At 50.0% G+C, this 20,510-nt stretch overlaps 1 protein-coding gene across 1 annotated transcript; it reads left to right on the top strand.

Moving 5' to 3' along the window:
* The first annotated feature begins 152 nt into the window (after positions 1 to 152).
* On the top strand, positions 153 to 20,185 carry PIG-Q (phosphatidylinositol glycan anchor biosynthesis class Q). Its single transcript, XM_077634169.1, has 8 exons — positions 153 to 799; positions 6,508 to 6,630; positions 7,740 to 7,863; positions 8,300 to 8,426; positions 8,953 to 9,287; positions 12,896 to 13,010; positions 14,969 to 15,024; positions 17,406 to 20,185. Exons 1-8 carry the CDS (start codon positions 213 to 215, stop codon positions 17,508 to 17,510), a joined length of 1,572 nt encoding a protein of 523 aa, XP_077490295.1. The 5' UTR covers positions 153 to 212; the 3' UTR covers positions 17,511 to 20,185.
* Positions 20,186 to 20,510: the final 325 nt, after the last annotated feature.

Raw genomic sequence — 20,510 nt, 5'->3', positions numbered from 1 at the left:
TCCTGCCGAACCTCCCAAAATTATAAACAAATTTTGACGTGACTTTACTTTATGCAATTATGTTTGCATTTAGTTTATTTAGTTTAAACAATTGTGGTAAAACATTTCACCAAAGTAGGACATACAAGAAATGTGGCTGGCAACAAAAGGGCATCGTTCAAAATGGCGACAAGGTGAAATCGAAACTGCGCGTGGAACGCCTCTTGTCCGAGATGAGTGGATACGCGAATATTTTCCTGCCCGTTCAGCTGTGCCAAGGCACGGGGATCCTAGTGGGATGTGCCGACGACGCAGCGACCAATATATCATGCGTTGCATCGCTCTTGCTGCCCGATTCCAAAGCTACGGATGCCACAATCGACGTGTTCAGGGACGCTCTGGCGCTGTCCTTAGCTCGCAAGTCGTCATTCTTCGTGGGACTTTTGACGAGGGGCGATGGTCACGTTGCGCTAGTCGCGCACGCCAAGGAAACGCTAGACTTCTGCATCCAGGTGAACGAGTACGGACACGTCGTGCAGTCTTTCGTGAGACAGCCGTCTACCAAGACGATGGTTGTGCTCTACGACGCCGACGCGCTGCAGCTCACTCCCAGTTTTCACGAGCCCGGTGTCAATGCTCTGGTTGGCTGGTTACTTGAGTGTCAACGGTTTCGTCTCCCAGACAACGTCGGGTGCTCTGCGGAAGTTGTGTATGCGAGCTCTCAGAATGAGGAGATATCTTTCTTTTGGCAACCTGCGATCTGTGCGGGATCGCTGGTTCAAGCTGCGAAGGCCACTATGACGCACAAACTTCCATCCCGGTGAGTGACAGTTTCTACCACCACTAGCCACCTATGTTCTCGTTACTCTGATCTTAGGGTTCCTGCTATGGATTGACTGAAAACGTAGCCACGATTTTTACTTGTTTGGTTTTGCCACGGGAATTGTCAAGGGGAAAGCGTGTTGTAACAGTGTTGTAACCGTTGTAATAGTGGCCGTGGATGTTATTAATTTAATTGTAATGAAATAAGAGCTTTCATAAAATTAACGAAACTTTCCAGTCAGGAAGGCTGAGGCAATCGCCGTACACCGAAACTTTTGGCGTATACTTTGCGTCAGTCTATATCAAACTTGTACTTCATGGGAAACCAACGTGGTTGGGAAAATTTGTAACGAAAATGCGAGTGCGAACGTCATCAATTGAACAAATACGGGGGATAATGTTTGTCGATTGTCTGTGTCACGCAAATGAGCCTTATAAACTACCTCTGTCGTTTTAGCGCGATCCAATGGTGAACTCTAGAAATTAGAGTACAAATGTTCCTTGCAGACATTGAGGCGCGCATATATATATATATATATAATGTTGCGGAAAAAATTATAAGGACGACTACGATACTCCCTAATGCAAAATTTAAGCATGCTCTGCAGGTGTTCTCATTTTGCGATATATTGAGGGAAAAAATTTGAGAGATACGTGTATGTATGTAGTACATTTACAAAGCAGTCTTTATTTTCCACGGACAATCTTTCTTCAAGTAACACTCCTCACCTAGTTTTTGTGGGCGGAGAAATGGATGGAGATATGTTCAGCCTGCTGCAGCAATACCTGGTTCAAAAGCAGACGGTTTATACTGGGAAGACTACTCTGTGAGTGGCGGGGCCGACGCGGACAATGTATGGCCTGCAGCACATTTCACAGCACCGCCCGCCAGCGGAGCGTGGCGCAGCGCATGTCGCCGTGGGCAAACCTCCCGTGTACCCACCCTACCTTCGCACATGTGGTGGTGACGGACGCCGCCGCTCTAAAGAAAGGCGCTCACCACTCTGGCGCCATCTATGAGCGAGCGGCGGTACTTTCGTTCGCTCGGCACAACCGGCGCGCTCCCCTTGCGCTCGGTTACACCGACGGCGACGCGGCTGAACGCGCGAATTGGCGCATAAGTGCTACGCTCGAAAACGTGTGCGTGTTCGCTTGTTCGCTGTTTTTTGGTGGAAAATTTTTAGCCCGCTTGTGGTTTCGTCACACTTTTTACTGTACAATTTTTTTCTAGTTATTCTTCAGCGCTTGTGTGGCCGTCTTATCGCAATTTGTACTCATCTTGTACAGACAATGCCATTACTGTTTAGTCCACAAGACCCTCTGTCTACCGGTGCAGCACTGCACTGTAACAGTGGCGCCACATCCTCTCCTCCTGCGCTGCTGCTCTCTCCGCTGTCAACTGTGGCTCCCCCACAGCAGAAAAGGCGCGTGAAACGTGTTGCACTCGCGTTGTTTGGCACCATGGGGCAGGAGGAAGCAGTGAAACAAGCAAGAGAAAAGCGCGCGAAAACACGTGACCGCTTTCGGGCAATGGTATGATCGAACGTCGAGGGAATGCGCAGGGAAGGAGGGGGCGTCATGCTTCAAAGGATGGCGTTACTTTTAGTTCATTGGGGGGTTTTACTCCACTGCAGCTCCACATTCTTGGAGGGAGAGCAGATCCTTCCTCACCCCTGCGCTGCTGTGGAGTCTCAGGGGTGCCGGAAGTGTCCCACTACACGTATTTGGCTCTAAATGCGATTCCTGTGGGCCAAGCGCTTTTGCCACAAACGTAATACCTTTGGTTGGTCGATTGGCTAGTTGTTAACAACTTTATTGGACCCACTTCAACGAATCAGTTGAGGGCGGACGAAGGGGGAGGGGGATGAGCAGGACGGCAACCGGCCCTCGGCCGCTCTAGGTGACCGGGCGGCCACGGCAACCCTCAAAGCCCAGCCCACGATACGAAGCTGTTGTACTGGTTGTGAGCTGCTCAGAGCAGCCTCCCACCGCTCTTGTGATTCCATCCCTTGAAAGGGTTGTTTAGGTTTCGGACCAGGACCAATATTTCTTCAACTGCGAAGTTTCCGAAAAAGCTGTATAGCTTTCCTTTGTAGCCACATGGCTGCGCTTGGGTGGATGTCACTGAGTAATTACAACCGTTGTCCGTAAAGTTTCGAGACTGACTTAATTTCTTCTCTAGAAATGATTCCCTAAAACAAATGTTGGTGCGTATGTGTAGCGCCATCTTTTCGAGCTAACCTGAGCTATTTATGTTAATTTCTTTGGAAGCCGCTAGATGGCACTACATATAGAAAATACGTTGGCACTAGTCGTCTGCGCATTCTACTGTGAGTGAATGTGGAGTCGTCTGCGCATTCTACTGTGAGTGAATGTGGAGAGATGGGCGTTCACCTCGAATGGCGTGTAAACATAAAATTCTGTGAAGTCGAGAGTTCGACGAAAACTCGTCTGGTCGGGGACAAACATGTTGACGAAGAAGGAGCGCCGACCAAAGAAAACAAAAACAGACGTTTCGCTGCTTTTGTTTTTTGTTTTCTTTGGTCGGCGCTTCTTCTAAAATTCTGTGTGACGCTTATGGCAACGAGACATTATCGCGGGCGCGAGTTTTCAAAAGGCACGAGAGGTCCGTTTCGGGACGAACTACGGTGGAAGGCGACACAAGGCAGGGGTGCCCTTCAACCTTACAGAATGAAAACAACGTGGCTCGGATTACGGAAATCGTACAGCAAGACCGCACCATTACAGTCTGCATGCTGTCAGATGCTCTCGACAGTAGTAAGACAACATGCCACCATATTTTGCGTGAGAACTTAGGGAAACGAAAGCTGAATGCCAGACTTGTGCTGCACTCTTTCACACAGGACAAGAAGGACACTCAGGCATCAGTGAGCGCTGATTTGCTCTCCGAGGCAGAGGACTATGCTGCACTCGTCGACAGCATCATCGCTGAAGACGAAACATGGTGTTTTCAATACGATCCTCAAACAAAGAGGCAGAGCGCCGAATGGCGGTCCACAAGCTCTCGGGCGTCGAGAAAGGTCCAGCGACAGAAGACCAAAACAAAGACGATGCTGATAGTTTTTTTCGATGCCAGAGGTGTCATGCACCACGAGTTCGTCCCACAAGGGCTGACGGCGAATCAGGAGTTTTATATCCGTGTGCTCCAGCACATGCGTGATGCACTGCGACGCCATCGCCCTGACGTATGGGCATCTCGACAATGGAACCTTCTCCACTATATAACGCAAGGCCGCACACTGCTCTCAGCGTGACAAAATTTCTTGCCAAGCACAGCATTACTGTACTTCCCCATCCGTCATACTCGCCTGACCTCTCCCCATGCGATTTTTGCCTGTTTCCTCGTGTGAAGGTTGCTGGATGGGGAGCGTGGAGGCCATTCAAGATGCCACAACAAAGGAGCTGACAGCCCTGCAAAAAAAGCGTTTTCCAACTGTTTCAAGACCTCGAGAAGCTTTGGAAGCTGTGTATAGACTGCAAAGAAGAATATTTCGGAGGGGTGCTCCGCAAATGATTTTAATGTTAGACGCATTTTTTAATGGGCTCAGTCTCGGAACTTTACGGACAAACATTGTACGCCCTTATTATCGGAGAATCCTCCCTGGTGGATTCCCCGAAACGTTTGGCCAACACTTCAACCATATTCATGGTGTGGCTGTATGCATGCATACTCGGAAGCGCAGCTATAGGAAAGGACAAAACCTCGAATACCCTTCCTTCAGCCTCCCAGGCACCTGTCTTTAGCTTAGCAATATGTGGTGATTTTGCTTCTGTCTCGGAGAGGAGCGGGAATTTATTGCCCTGTGTGGAATAAGTGCAGGCGTATGGAAAGAGGCCAGAATGTGCCGTGTTCACATCAAAGTGTGCCGTGCTCGCATTAGAGTGAATGAAATGGCGTCAAACTGTGCACAAAGCATGCCTCGAAGTTGTGCAAACGTGGTGATTCACGTGACCTTACTTCACTGATTTCTGCGGCTCCCATCTCGTCTGTGGGGAGCAAAAATCGATTGTGGGGAAAGGAAAGACTGCAAACCACATTTTATGTTCATGCACTAAGCTCGAACGACTAACACAAAAGCATTGCCCACAACGTTACGATGAACACATCCCGTTGCACCACTCTGAAGGTTACTCCTGGAAGAGAAAGCTCTATAGTTGGAGATTCCAACCTTTTTTACGCTTTTAAAGCAAGCAAAGGCTCTGAAGAAATTCTGAAATGTTTAATCATATTCGTCTCTTCCCGCTGTACAAACGCACCAACCCTGCGTTTGGCGCATGATGGCCTTAGCTTACTTTGCGCCATTAACCCCAGCATAACACTTCCGTCCAGCCAGTGGGCGAAATTTATAACTGGCGACACATTTTGGCGTCACGGGGTTTCTAATGCTGTCCCGTTAAAACTGCGGTATAATCGCTGCTTCGTCATTTTAATTCACTACGACGCTAAAAACAGCGTCAAGAGCCGTAACGTAACAAGTAAAAAAGAAGCGATTATGTTGCAGTTTTTGTTATGCTTCTCGTGACTTATACGGGCCTTTGACGTCATAGCCATTACTCGGCTGTTGAAACCGAAAAGGGTCAGCGAATAAATTCAGTTAACTATATAGTGGTCATATGCGAGCACCGCGTGGCGATGCGTGTATGTTGGTATCTTGCGCGTCATTGCAAACAAGAAAACAGGCAACGAAAAATACTACTTTAAAGGACCCTGAAATGTTTTCGATTGGCATATTCTAGTGCAACAGATGTAGAGGTGGCCTTTGTGGGTATTCGAGCAAAATTTGAGAGCTCCGTGTGGACCCTATAATTTAGATTTTTTTTAATTGCTGCTCGCAGTAGCTCGCAACCGATTAGGGCGACACCTCACCTTACTGTGCGGCGTCCCCTACCCCGATGATGTCACTGGGCAGGCTTGGCGAGCGAAGGCCATGCCCGTTTGGATGCCTATATGTCCACTTAAATTTGCAGAACGCGGTCCCAGGCTTGAATCTGGCTGGTCACTCTCTAGGACAATGGTGGCAAGGAGGTGTGAAGTATGTTGTCGTAACCTTATGCTTTTTTACAGCGAAGCTGTATACCTCTACTGTCCAAGGAAATTTATCGTTTTGTCGTCGGCGTCAGAAAAAAAAAACGTCAGGCTAAAGAAAAACCACGTGATGGATGATAAGGCGCGTGTGAACAATGGGAACACTGTTGGACGCGTTCCGGTGAACATTAGGTTTGCATCTGCTCGAAAGGGGTTGATGTCATTGAAAGCCCTCCTGTCAAGTGCAAACCGCATATTGTATGATAACGGCGCCTGCAAACAGTGCGATGCACGTTCCTTCTCCCCGCGTGTGTTTCCCGGTAAAGATTACGGTTGCGTTTTCGTGTCGTTGTCGTAAGCAAAAAACAAAAACAAAAAACGCCAGGCTAAAAATTGAATGCAAACAGCATATCTCCTTTGAAATCATTCGTACAGCATTAAGTACATTTCACTTGTCTCTGGCTTCGCTCTTTCTAGAGCCACGTGTGTGAATTTTCTAGTGACGTCGCAATGAGTAATTGGGTGTCGTTTTACAGCTTCACTGTCCAACCGCCTTCACAGCGTGGACTGGGGTCACAGTCATTTTTGCTCTCTTTTTTTTTTGCGTGGAAACTAGCGTACCTAGTGACTGCCCTGAATTAACTCGAGGTTCTCCGCAGGGTGGCAGGAATACTGTCCACGTGTGCCCAGGCGACGTCCACGGGTGCGCTGATCTGCAAGCGGCTCGAGGACTTCGCCGCCGTCGCCGACAGCGTGCGGACGAACGGACGCATCTCTCTCCGGTAATGCGGTGGGCTTGCGGAACTTGTGCACTGTGGGGGACAAAAGTCTCCAGGACGTGCGGAAAGCGATATTTAGGCTCATTGGTGACATCTCTGCCAACGGTCGGCTCATTTCACACAACCAGGAATTGCTGGGCCTTAAACTGGCTTTCGCGGTCAGATTAAATGGTTATTTATTGTTATATTATTATCCACCGATTCGGCAGTCACGCCCACGCGTCTTGGAGACTTGTCCCGATAAAACTTCCCGGACCTCTCAGGTGTACCCCTGCCCCGAGTGGCTATACGATTCTTTTCACACTCCGCGTGTGGGCATGCGCGTCTCTTCTCCTCTGCCCTCTTCCGAGTTTCACCGGTTAGAGTACAATCTTCCAGCGACAGATGGCGGCAGCTGCAAGCACACACTTGCCACTGCGCATGCGCAGGCGCGGTTGGTGCCCCGTGAAAGCGGATTGTGCCTGCGGTACCCACGTGGGTATTGTTCTCCACCAGTTCTCTGTATTGCTACTAGAGGGCGCAGCATGCGCCGTGAGAGAAAATAGAGTCTAAGAGAAAAGCGAGGAGTGTGCCGTCCTTGTTTCTCGCCAGAACAACTGGTGCCGCCCAGAGAAGCAACCTGGGAGGTAGGTGGCCCAGCTAGGTCACGTGACCTTATGGCTTCATCGCAGCCTGCCCACCGGATTGTGAGCAAACTGCCCACCAATCAGGTGGCAGTTAAATTAATGATTTTTCACGAGAGGCTACTGGGAAGAGTAACCTGGATTGCACAAGTCCCACCGGTGGCAGCACCTGCCATCGCAGGGCAGTGGCGCATCGCTTAACCGCATGTAGGTTATCGTGTAAAGAAAAGTTCCCTCGTTGGTTGACAGGGTCGTAACATCATCAGCACTGCCAAATTCAAAAACCTGGTGTCTAGAATGTTCCAGTACATTTCATTGGATTATCCCGTGGAATTATACTAATCCTACCCACTAATCCACCCATAATCTATTTTCTAGGGCGGGGCTCCTTGCAATTTTTTTAGAGGGGGGAGGGACTTCAGAATGTTTTTGAATGTGGTTAAGAGGAGCCCAGAGTTTTCAGAAGAGTCTTCTTCCTGGTGTTTGCAGCTGCAGGAACCGGATGTGTAGCATCCTGCTGGACTGCCTACTGGGCGCCTGCCTCGCCTGGGCCGTGCACTGGGACAACGGCTTCTCGGAGGAAGTGCCCTGGGCCTCCCTGGAGTGGACGGAGGTCGGTGTGGAGACACTTGGGGCAGATTTATGTAACTACGTTTCACGGTGGCAAAGATGCTACTTTTATTAAAAAAGTGCTTTTACAAGCTGTAGAAAAGACAAGAGAGGGAAATACATGTGTTGTCGCCACCGGCTATTTTCGCGAGCAGACTGCAATGACGTCAAGAGTGATTTTCTGGTGCAGATCCCAGAGGCTGTGCTACACCGCCATTCAGTTTCAAACGATGGTCACGGAGACCTTTTCAGTCTTGACGTCACGAGTTCGCGTCGAGGGACGGGGAAAAAATTGTTCCATTTTTAAATCTAATTTCGACAGCATACGTGTTTTTTCTGCTTAACAAGCCTCCGCATAAATCGATTTTTACTGACGACAAAATTAGGTGGTTCGTCCTCAGCGTGACATCGGGAGCGCACTCTATTTTTTTGCTTTGCAGACGGTGGTGCAGCACCTGCAGGCTCTCGTCCAGTGGCTGATGGGCGCCCCCGCCGGGCTGAAGCTGAACGCGGCGCTGAACAACGCTTTGGGCCGCTTCTTCCTCTACCACATCAGCCTCTGGAAGAGTGAGTTCACTCTCTTCCATCGTCCTACCAGAAAACCCCCGCCCTCACTTCTCTGCAATTTATTTTTTCGTAGCGTTGCAGTGGTTGTTAATCTATGTTTTAAGTCAATGTACAGCCTTTGCCAAAAGTTTTGAGCCCAGGTGGTTCGCTTCTGAGCCAAACCGTGTAGGTCGTAATGCATCTTCTGCGCTCCAAATTTCCTGACGGTAAGAATATTCCTGGTCTTGCCTCACTCAATGGGTAGGACTCTGGCGACTGCTGCGCGTGTCCCACTACAAGGCTTAGAAGCAAACCTCGTGGGCTCTAAAGTTTTCACAAAGACTTTACCTCCGTCTGTGTTGCTTTTCCGGAGTTATATTTCTTAAGACTACAAATGAGCGCGCACAAACGAGGTGTCCGTGTCTCGTTTATGTGCGCACATTCGCGGTCTGAAAAGGCGCGTTAGCCGTGGTCGTGTTAAGGCCAAGCTGCCCCGTTAAGGCCAAGCTGCCCCATTGCAACCAAATGGTCGCGGGTGCATGGACAGCGTACGTGGGCGTGGTGGACCCGTGGGTGGGCGCCCTGTTCACCCTGTGGCCGGGCAGCCTGACCCTCCACCTGGCGCTCGCCTCGGACCTGCTGGCGCTGGCCACGGTGCACATGTACTGCTTCTACGGCTACGCCTGCCGCCTGTACCAGGGCTGGGCCCGCGCCCTGGCCGCGCTGTGGCGCCTCTTCCGCGGCCGCAAGTGGAATCCGCTGCGGCGGCGCGTCGACTCGCATCGCTACGACGTCGACCAGATGTTCGTGGGCACGTTGCTCTTCGGGGTCCTCTTCTTCCTCTTCCCCACCGTGGCCGTCTACTACGCCGTCTTCCTCACCGTGAGTTGTGCCCCCCCTCTCACTCTCTTTACCCTACACTCTATCTTTCCTTGTAAACGCCACAGACTCGGAAACACAAAACCGGTAAGAGGGGAATAGGCTGTCCTCTAGCGCTTGGGCAGGGAATATGTAATGCGAAGGCAAGACAACCGCTGGTCCTTAAGGGTAACGGAGTGGATGCCAATAGAAGGCAAGCGTATAACAGGGGGCGGCAGAAGGTTAGGTGGGCGGATGAGATTAAGAAGTTTGTGGGGATAGGGTGGGCTCAGCTCCCAAAGGACCGGGTTAACTAGAGAGACACGGGAGAGGCCTTTGCCCCGCAGTGGGTGCAGTCAGGCTGATGATGATGATGACCTGAGGAGTGAAGCATATATATATATATATATATATATATATATATATATATATATATATATATATATATATATATATATATATATATATATATATATATATATATATATGCCTCCAATGGTACATGTCGCCTGCAACGCCAACCGTATACCCTAGCGGCAAAAAGGCGTAGCAGTAGAGTTCATATTTGTCCTCAGTGCTGTTTTTCAATATAAAACATGGCCGCCGTGAACAAAAGGCAGACTTTTCGATTGATACAGAGTCGCTGCGGTGGCTTAGTGGTAAAGGCGCTCGGCTGCTGGCCCGAAAGACGCGGGTTCGATTCCGGCCGCGGCGGTCGAATTTCGATGGAGGCGAAATTCCAGAGGCCCGTGTACTGTGCGATGTCAGTGCACGTTAAGGAACCTCAGCTGGTCGAAATTTGCGGAGCCCTTTACTACGGCGTCTCTCATAGCCTGAGTCGCTTTCGGACGTTAAACTCCCATCAACCATCAACCAACCTTTTCGATTGATACTAAAGAGCCTGATTTAAGAGTCCACAAGGGCATGGAAGCAAACTCCTTATGTGCTACCATGAGCTGAAGTCAACCAGCCTTTATTTTTTGCTAGAACGTTTTTGCAGGCTAGTGTTTGCGTGCTTAGCTGGAATGTTCCGTCTACTGCATTCTGCAGTCTGTGTGTGTGTGTTTTTTTTTTTTGCGGTATTCCAGCTTATTGAGTTTGCATCGCCAAGTCGATGTGCAACCGGCGGAGCAATGCGCACTTCTCAGCAATACGCACTTTTTCTCTCGGCCTACGGTTGCACACTCCCTACTGGGCCCTTTCTTTGTTGTTGTTCTGCCGTCAGACACATTTTTATAGCTCCGCGGACGGCTTCAGTCGAAAGGCCGCTTTGCGTGGCTTCGGACACGAAGACACGTTCTGCCAACCCTAACATTGCTTTCGTTTCTTGTACGTGTCGGTGTTGTTCGTTTGTTTTTCTAGTCATGCCCACGTTACGGGAACGACGGGTGATTCCTTCTATACACGCTGATAACTCACGGGCGAGTTACACGCCGCAGCCATTCTATTTCCATTACGACGCCACGAATTCCCATCTGCGGCCAAACATTCTCGCTTGCGCTAACTGATGTGGCCGGTGGTATAGTTATGGTTGACAACACGCGTTGCTCGCCAGTGCTGATTGGCGGGGCTCGGCAGGTTTTGCGAGCCGTGAGACGGGATAAACCGACGCCAAATGCGGACACGTATAGCGATGGAAGCATACACGGCATGCAAACACTGGGAAACAAGCAAGCAGGGCTCGATGTGGTCGCAAGATTTGTAAGTTATGCCAAAACGTAAGCGTTGGTTCTCGCGACGAGTGCGTCCCGCGCATGCGGCGCTGGCCGAAGGAAAACCTGTTTCAGCGCTTTGTAGAGGCTGGGGAACAGCACAACGGACGGCGAGTTCAAAGCTGGGTTTGGAACTTAATCGAATCACGCCAGCCGTTTTTGTACGTGCGGGGTCGTCCACTCTTACTGTGAACACGCGTGCTCGAGGGCGAGCTCTTGAGAGCGCCAGTGCGTCTTGTACGGTCGCGCATCGAATCTGAGTGGCGCAGACGCAGAGGGACATGGAGGTTGTGTTTCGGATCGTCGGCCACTCCGCTTCGATGCACTGGCTGCTTGAAGGACCCGGCCGCGCGCGCGCGTGTTCACCTTAAAAGGGGACAACCCTGTATACATCCGCGAGGAACAGCTGCGCCGGCCGTTGCTTCCTTGCGGACGCATAGGCGCAGTTCTGTGCACAACTGTGCACGACGTGCGTTTATTGTCGCACCACTTTCGAGAACGTTCTGGTCTCCCGCGCTTTTACACGCGGAAATGTGCTACGGCGTGCTGCACTTTTCCATTTCACACTGATCCACGCACACGAAAGTTCTCGAGAGGAGGCGGCCAAGAGGCCCCACATTTGCATTATTCACCTGCCGAACAAGATATACCTTGGCTAGATGCGTCTAATGAGAGAACATTTGCTGGTCGTTTTAGCGAGAAACCATGTGAACAGAGCAAGCGTCCTGTTTGTAACGTGATTTTCTTGGCGGCAGTCTTAGTTCGAGCTGGGGTTTTTAGAAGCGTTGACTTGTTAGCGCCTGTGCGTTGTCTGTGTTTTCCGCGTGTTTGTCAACTGTTTTTGTTTCTTTTTTCACCTTGTTCTACAAGATGAATTTCTTACAGCTTGCCCAACTGGCTGTCATATATATATATATATATATGACAGCGGGCACTGAAACCCATCTGTCTTGCTGGCGAATTAAGAACGGAGCCGTCGTCGGCGACTGCGACCGACGCTTTCCATCGAGCGTGGTTAGATGGCCATGACTGACAAGAATGACATTGGAGAATGACAGCTCGCGACATTACGCGGAATCTATGGGTTTGGTCCGCACCTGCCGCATTTGCTGGTGTTCTACTTTCTGTACAGTTATGTCTTATCTGTAATGATTACGTGGTAATCTCGTCCTCCAGTCAAGGCCGAGATTACTAGGTAATCATTACGGATAAGACATAACTGTACATAAAGTAGAAGACCAGCAAATGCAGCAGTTCCGGACCAAACCCATGGATTCCGTAATGTCGCGGGCTGTCATTCCCCAATGTCAGTCTCATGCTCCAGTCAACCGCAGTGGTGGCCGAGTGGTTGAGCATCCGCCTCACCTGCGGGAGGAGCGGGGTTCGATCCCCAGTGCCACCGGGTACCCACCGGTGATACAATGGGTACAAGCTTCCCCTGACCTGATGCTCGGCTTATGTAGGGTGAAATGCTTGGGAAATGGGCCTTTGACCCCACCCTGAGAAGTCTAAAATACTGTGTGTCATGGCGCTCTTTGGCCACAGATGCCCTTGCGCCATAAAAAAAAGGAATGTTCTCACAAGGGCGTCGTATTGTTAACTTCGTCAAGGTAAGCGCGTTAATGCCCAGTTCGCTTGTACACTCAGCTTTCGGAGACCCCGTAATTGAGGTGCATTTAAAATTCAATTGAATGATGCTGAAAAGCAGCCATTTGCTATCTATTTCGACCTTGCGGGTCAATGTGCGATGGTAATGGGGGTTTTTAAGAGTCTCACACAGTTTGAAAGCTTAAAATAGTTATTTTCGTGGTAGTAAATTATGCGGGTGCCCGCTTGCTTTTTCTTTTTTTCTTCTAATTTGTGGGTCATGAGAGTTTTAACCGGGTTCCCATCCTCCTTTCTCTCTCTGTCCTCTTGCAGCTGCGCCTGGTCGTGCTTTGCGTCCAAGGGGTGCTGAGCAGGGCAGTGCTGGTCTGGGACTCGCTCCCTTTCTACACCCTGGCCGCGAGGACGTTCACCGGACGTCCCGTTGTGGGTGAGTGACGAGGGTGTGGTGCCGTGTCCCGAGACACTCTCGGCCTGCGTGCAACCGAGCGGACCCTGCGCCTGAATGGTGCGCTCTTAATAAGCAGTTCATTCCGCCGCCCAGCATCACTCTCCCACACGCCTCACAGCTCCAACTGTTCCCCCCTGTACTATAGCCAGCGCTGCACTCACTTTCGTGCTCTGCAACGCCGCTGAACTGCCTCCGGTTTACTGCGACTGCAGTTAAGAGCACGTTTTCCAGTTCTGCGGCGCGGGCGTTTTCGTTGGCGGCGTACCGTGAAGGAAGAGTGCGAGCACGAAGGAGAGAATAGGTGGATACAAAAATTTTGAAGTTTGTAAAAGGAACCCTGGAATGAGTTTGGGAGGAATCTGTGTAGATGGCCTTTGTAAGCATTCGGATTAAATGTGAAAGTTCTGCGTTGGACCCTGTAATTTAAAAATATTTTTTTAAAACTGCTGCTGGATGGATGGACGGACGGACGGATGTTGAACCCTTTTAATCGGGTGGTGGCTCAAGCCACATAGCCATGACTTGTGAAATCTTGTTCTTGTCTTGTTTTTAAGACACCAGTCAGATAACCTTCGCTTGGTTACTTCTATCCGCTTAAAATCTACTTTCCCTTCACTGTCCTGCTCACTGCTCGCAGTTGATTAAGGCGACACCTCGCGGTGAGTTCTTAAGCGCCCCTACTCCGATGACGTGAATGGGCAATCTAGGTGGGCCTTCGCATTGGGCGTTCTCAATTCAAGTGGCCGGGATGGGGCGTGGCGGGGTGCATTCCCGATCTGTTTTTTTTATTTTTTTTCTGGCACGTTGGCGTGTTCTGTGTTTAAGGGAGAGGGGGAACATCACTTTTAAGTGCCGATATCTTTGACGTTAATGAAGCTTTCTCGCTTTTTTTCGTGGTGTGGTGACTAGTGATGGAATACCGATCCCTGGCATGCTTTTGCTATCCTAAGTAAATATTGTTTCATGGTCCCTTTAAGAGCGCATTTTTCGTTTCTGCGGCTTACCACGACCGAGGACCGTCGGAACGAATTAAAGGAGAAAAGATGGGTGGCGATGCGCCGAGTGCCCCTTCCTAGGAGGATATAAAAATATGCAAGTATTTTTTTATCTCCTTGGCAGCTGCACGGATTCGTGGCATCCTCCGTGCGCAGCGCCGCGAACTAGAGCTTGCACGGGAAGCCAATACATTAGCCGTCACTACACGGAGCGCAAGGCAGTGATGCCCACACACAAGACAACAGAGCCATGTCACGAATCAATATAAACCGCAGAAAGCAACGTTCATAAGGTAGCAAAAAAAACAGAAACAAACGAATAAATGTATATTCACCACTGTCACGTGACGCCACCGTCACAGGTGTCACGTGGCAGGTCATGTGACCTACTGACGTCATCAAAATCTGCCCACTGTGGCAGGTGGCAGCTGCCCCATCGGGGGGAATTTCATCGACGCTTTGCAGACAATCCGTTCGGCACTGTGTGTGTGGCGTTCGTGAACGTAGCTATGCAAAGGAAGCTTTCGCTTCTCGCCAGGGTTAACCGAAGTTTAAGCCACAGCTAATTTTTTTGTTGTTACCTGACCCACCTTCTGCAACCTTTTACATCGAGATCACTGCGAATTCTCCTTTGAAACAACTCACCCTTACCGACATCTTTTGCCATACGGGCGGTGCATCAGATGATGCACCGCCCTCTGTTGCGCACACTAAAGAGAGAAGAGTAAAAAGGGAGTAAACTGTCCTCTAGCGTACACCCTCTTACAAAAGGATGTGCGCTAAAGGTCCGATTACTCCCTTTTAATCGCATATAGATGTATTCGTGTTTAGAGTGCGGGATGAAACGTTTTGTGAATTTTCTGGACCTTCTGGGGTCCAAGGGAGTGTTCTGGTGGAGCTGCGATAGACGGGATACGAATGCCAGTCTTCTTTTTCTCGCAGGTGATCTTCTGTTCCACGCATTGTCATCGGGACCAGAATTCGCGCTGTACATGCAGGTACGTCTGCAGCGGCCGTTAGAGCAGGTTCGCAGCCTTCAGGTTATGGGGAATGCATTGTGCGCCTAATATTTAAAGTGCAAACATTTTATGTGGAAAGAAAATGCGCGGTAATTGACCTGCAGTCGCGTTGGACACCATAACCGCGCCGTGAGGAAAAGGGTGGTGCATAATAATAATAATAACAATATTTGGTTTTGGGGGAAAGGAAAAGGCGCAGTGTCGTCTCATATATTGTTGGACACTTTAACCGCGCCGTAAGGGAAGGGATAAAGGAGGGAGTGAAAGAAGAAAGGAAGACGTGCCGTAGTGGAGGGCTCGGGAATAATTTCGACCACCTGGGGAAGGGTGGTGCAGGAGGGAACGAAATGAGAGCGGGGGGTCCTTAAGCATGCACCGCAGTCGGTCGTTTTTGCATTGCGCTTCTGTCGTATCGCGCCCGCAGCGGCTGGGATTCGATCCCACGACCTCGCGCTTTAGCAGCCGGTCGATTTATGAGCACTTCAGTCACCGCATATAATTCTGCGCCGACGGGCACGCGTCGTTCATTTCGTTTTGAGCCAGAGGACGATTAATTGAATGCTCGATATTTTGAGGGGTAACCTTCGAAACATCCGATGCCCTGCTGTCTATAAAATACTATGTAATACATGCACGTGGACCCTGAAGAATTGCAGTGAAGCCCCGATAATTGGTTAATAATGTTCTTTTCTTTGGGGGGGGGGGGGGATGGCGCACTATCTGTCTCATATATCGTTGGACACCCGAACCGCGCCGTAAGGGAAGGGATAAAGGAGGGAGTGATAGAATATATAGGTTTCCATTGAGGAGCTGCTCTCGATGCTATAAATTCATAAAAACTCCGATAAATTGATTCCGTCATGATTATCTGAGCCGTGGTCGGGAGCCAGTTTCGAGCCGTTCACTTTCGCACTGCTTTCGGAATTTTGTTCGTGTCATAAGGGAGTAAGTAATTCCTCATTGGCATCAACCCAAGCGCGCACACACGGCCACAAAGGAAAGCTATACAGCTTTCTCAGAAACTTCGTAGTTAATGAAAAGTTCGCCCTGGTCCGGGGTTCGAACTCGGGACCACCGTTTCACACCGTAGCAGTCGCTCTACCAACCAAGCTAACAGGAACGGCTAGCTTACGGTAGGGTGCGAGCGAATTGATCAATAACTCGAAGTGGGAACAGTGTTGGCCAAATGTTTAGGGGAATCGTCCAAGGAGGAGTAGATTTCTAAAAATTGGTGGTGGTTTAGCTCTGGTTAAACCTGGAGCGACGCGATAGCTACAGCTGGCCGAGTGGAACTTGCTCAGGCGAACTGCAAAGTCTCTCGCCGCTCCGTTTCGGTGGGCGTTCCTTCTTCATCTTCGTCCCACTTGACACGGCGCATGCGCACAGCTGTTGCAGCTGTTTCGCCGGTGCGCCGCCGGCAGCAGCAGCTGCTCCGCACCACGTGGCTGGTCACGTGACCAACCACGTGTTGGGAGGCGGCGCAGCCACGGTCACGTGCCACCGCCACGCTTAAGGCTCGAGATGCTACCGTCATCTATAGCTATCGCTACAATAAGGGAGTACTTATTAGACCGCGGCGGCCGTGTTTCGATGGAGACGAAACGCAAAAGGCGCCCGCGTGCTGTGCGGTGGCCCAGTGGTTAGGGCGCTCGGCTACTGATCCGGAGTTCCCGGGAGGGTTCGAACCCGACTGCGGCAGCTGCGTTTTTATGCAGGCAAAACGCTAAGGCGCCCGTGTGCTTTGCGATGTCATTGACGTTAAAGATCCCCAGGAGTTCGAAATTATTCCGGAGCCTTCCACTACTGCACCTCTCTCTTCCTTCTTTCACTCCCTCCTCTATCCCATCATTTTTTACGGCGCGTTTTAGGTGTCCAACAGTATCTGAGACAGATACTGCGCCATTTACTTTCTCCAAAAAACAATTTGTTGTTGTTGTTGTTATTATTATTATTATTATTAGCCGAGCGGCCCTAACTACTGAGCCACACCGTCTTCTTTTGCTCCCTCCATTATCCCTTCCCTTACGGCGCGGTTCGGGTGTCCACCGAGATTCCTGTATGTGAGACAGTTACTGCATGATTTTCTTTCCTCAAAACCAATTTTCATTTTCATATTTTTTAATTATTACTATCCACCCAAGCGCAGCCATACGGCTACAAAGGAAAGCTGACCAACTGTTGTGTCCCTGGTCTAGCGGTGCCAGTTGTAACGTTTTTATGACGTTGCCGTAATTGAGTGAAAGAGTACGTCATTCGTTCGTATTTTCTTCTACGCATGAGTCGCCCGTGTTCCCGGTTGTTAACTAGCGCCACCACGCGTGAAAGGGAAGAAAACACTGCAGGCTCTCGCCTCGTCGCAGGTTATCGGTGGCGGCGTGAATCTGCTTCCGGAACCTCTGGGCTTCCCATCCTGGAAGGACCTGCTGGCCGACCTGGTGGTCGGACGCATCGTCTACCCGCTCTGAGGACGCTGCGCCGCCGCGTTCCTTTGTCCGAGAGAAGCCCGCGGGCGGCCGAAACGCAGCGGAGAAAAAGAAGCGCCATCTGTGCTCCAGTCGCGCCTCATGAGCGTGGACTGACGCTACAGGAGACGCGCGCTGTTAACGCTAACGCAGAGTTAACGTAAGGGATATACACCCTAAACACGAAATGAGTAAAAAGGGAGTAAGCTGCCCTCTCCACTGATCCGGATCATGAGAGGGAATTAACTAGAGGAACAGCAATGGGGTAGAGCGCATATGGCAGGTTCTCTCGGATCATGAATGGCAGTTGGTACCAGTATCCCTCTAGGGAAAAAGTGTACAACAGCTCTGTCTAACCGGCTGTCACGTATACGGGGCAGAAACGTGGAGGCTAGCGAAAAGGGTTCAGCTTAAGTTGAGGACAACGCAGCGAGCCATGGAAAGGAAAGTGATAGGTGTAGCGTTAAGAGACCGGAAGCGGGCAGAGTGGGTGAGGGAACAAACGCGGGTTTATGACATCCTAGTCGAAATCAAGAGGAATAAATGGGCCTGGACAGGGCATGCAATGCGAAGGCAAGATAACCGCTGGTCCTTAAGGGCAACGGAGTGGATTCCAAGAGAAGGCAAGCGTAGCAGGGGGCGGCAGGAAGTTAGGTGGGTGGATGAGATTAAGAAGTTTGCGAGGTTACGGTGGCCGCAGCTGGCAAAGGACAGGGTTAATTGGAGACACACGGGAGAGGCCTCTGCCCTTCAGTGGACGTAGTCAGGCTGATGATGATGATGTTGTCCTCTCGTGCACACTCCATTTTATAAAAAGGAGTGCGGTAGAGGACAGCTTACTCCCTATTTACACCCACATAGGCTTATTTGCGTTCAGGGTGCGCGGACACCGATATTTAACCTCCGGTTCCTAGTGCGTGGAGTGATGGAAGTGTCTCCGTTTGCAACGGAAAACGGCGTTTAGTTCCGTAATTAATGCGCAGGAGGATTTGTATCTAAAGGCATTTTATTTTAACTACGGTGGTTATAGTTTCCCGGAGACTGTGGTACCCTGTGTGACGTCACGAGCTACAAGTGGCGCACCTGGTTTTAAACGCCTTCTAGAGAGATTGCACGGGGTGCTTCTCACAAAAATCCGCGTTGAAATCGGCACTTTTCGTCCCTTTTCGGTGACGGTATCTTATTCAAGTGCTTCGCACGTATCTCGCGCCTGCCTTGTGACGTCATGACGCTCGACAGCTGCATAAACCGAAACCAGTTTGCATGGTAAAAAAAAGTTATAAAATGAAGACTCAGTGATAGAGTCAGCAGTCTTGTTCGCGGTGAAGAGTTTTGACGGCTTCTGTAAATAAGGAAAATGGTCGTAATGTTTGTGTCTCTGCACCTTGAAACGCCCGTTGGTTTTCGTCATTGGTTCGAAGAAGCGAGCGCCGTACTACGTTAACTGCTCTCTTCCACACGGCGCGCGTTATAAATGCGCTACTACAAGAGTCCATCTTTGCCATTTCATTAAGGGGCCACAGAAAGGGGTGTTTGAGCTTGGCTTTAAAATGTTCGCACTATGTAGAGTACGGGCCACCGAGCGTTCATGCCGCGTACGAGACCTCAAAATCGAGCGGGAAATTTGCAATAAATTTTTAAAAATTCCCGCTTTCGCACCTCGCGGCGACGCGCGGTGGCGGGCTTTTGCGCGAAAACCTGGCAGACGACGTCACGTCTTGCAAATGACGTCAGCAGCCGGGAGTAGTCATTGGTTCACAGCGCCGAACTCTTGCAGACGTCACGCGCTACCGCGGCCACTCCGCGCGCTCCGCAGCCGGCGGAGGGAGGTAGGGGAGGGGCCGAGTGAGTGGGCCGGCGGAGGAGCGCCGCCGTTTTGGCGTGCGAGAGAAGAGGGAAAGGCGCGAAAACGGAGAAGTTCAAATTTTGTCTGCATATAGCTCAGCTTCCACAAAACGCATTAAAATAATTCTTGCTGGGAGATAATTATGAACCGTCGTCTTTTAACATCCCAGACATATCGCACCTTTACTGAGACCCCCCCCCCCCTTCCTGGGTCCCTTTAAGTTATGCTGCAGTTTGTTTCGTGCCTTTATTTTTCATTGCTCGCCTATGGACTGTATCGGCGATGAGAATTTTGCCGAGTTAATAATTCGACAAAATGAAAAATTTCGTACTATCCCTCCGCGCAGAGCATCTGTGTATACTATAGACGTAGAAGTTTGGAAATACCTCCCGTCGTGTATGCATCAAGCAGTCTTGGAATCGACGTAGACATTACCGCGTATGCTAGCCTTAGCTTCCGTAGCGTATGTCTTTAGCTGCCGCATTGAAGCAGGCAACAACTCCAATTTAACGAAACTAACGCTATGTGTGGACGGCAGTAATGCAGCGCTGTCGCTTTTACGTGGCGATTTACTCATTCCACGAGTATGGTCTTGTATCTCTTGTCGTCATTGTTGCGTGTCGTCCGTCCATCCATGTCATTTCCTTTGCACGCCTGTGCATATGTATGTCCTCTCGCTAGTCTGCCACGACCGGACGAAAAGGTCTACACCGGAGCTTCCCTGAATATGTAGGAACTTCCGTGTTATGTGCGCTTCGTGCATAGTTGTTTTACAGTCTTACCGCTGTACATAATCCGAATACGTACGCAATAAAACGGATGTGTTACTTAATTTTCTATGTCTGCTGTTCTTATCACTCGTTCTATGCGCCTTTCCTTACAAAAGTGGTCTTCTTGTAGATATTTATTTTCTATTCAGTCTGTAGACTGTGTATAGACAACATTCTACTAAAAGTGTATGGCTACAAATCTATAGATTGTCTATAGGATTTGCATTATATAAACTGTTCTCTAGGGTTTGTCTATAGACAGTCTATAGAATTTATAGGCAGAAGTTTATGGACAGTCTATAGACTGTCTAAAGTGATTTTTGCAAGGGTTCGCCTTGCCCAGAATAGGCGTCGCAGACGAGTCGTATATGTCAACGAACCCGACGT

Source organism: Amblyomma americanum, chromosome 8 (assembly GCF_052857255.1).
Source record: "Amblyomma americanum isolate KBUSLIRL-KWMA chromosome 8, ASM5285725v1, whole genome shotgun sequence".
In the NCBI taxonomy this organism is placed as follows: domain Eukaryota; kingdom Metazoa; phylum Arthropoda; class Arachnida; order Ixodida; family Ixodidae; genus Amblyomma; species Amblyomma americanum.
This window is presented reverse-complemented; position numbering and strand designations above follow the sequence as displayed.

Bases quoted from the DNA above. Each gene is read 5' to 3' on its own strand.
- PIG-Q (XM_077634169.1), top strand. From the start codon at position 213: ATGAGTGGATACGCGAATATTTTCCTGCCCGTTCAGCTGTGCCAAGGC. The intron at 800-6,507 runs GTGAGTGACAGT...GGTTCTCCGCAG, and splicing joins ACGCACAAACTTCCATCCCG to GGTGGCAGGAATACTGTCCA. The intron at 7,864-8,299 runs GTCGGTGTGGAG...TTTGCTTTGCAG, and splicing joins CCTCCCTGGAGTGGACGGAG to ACGGTGGTGCAGCACCTGCA.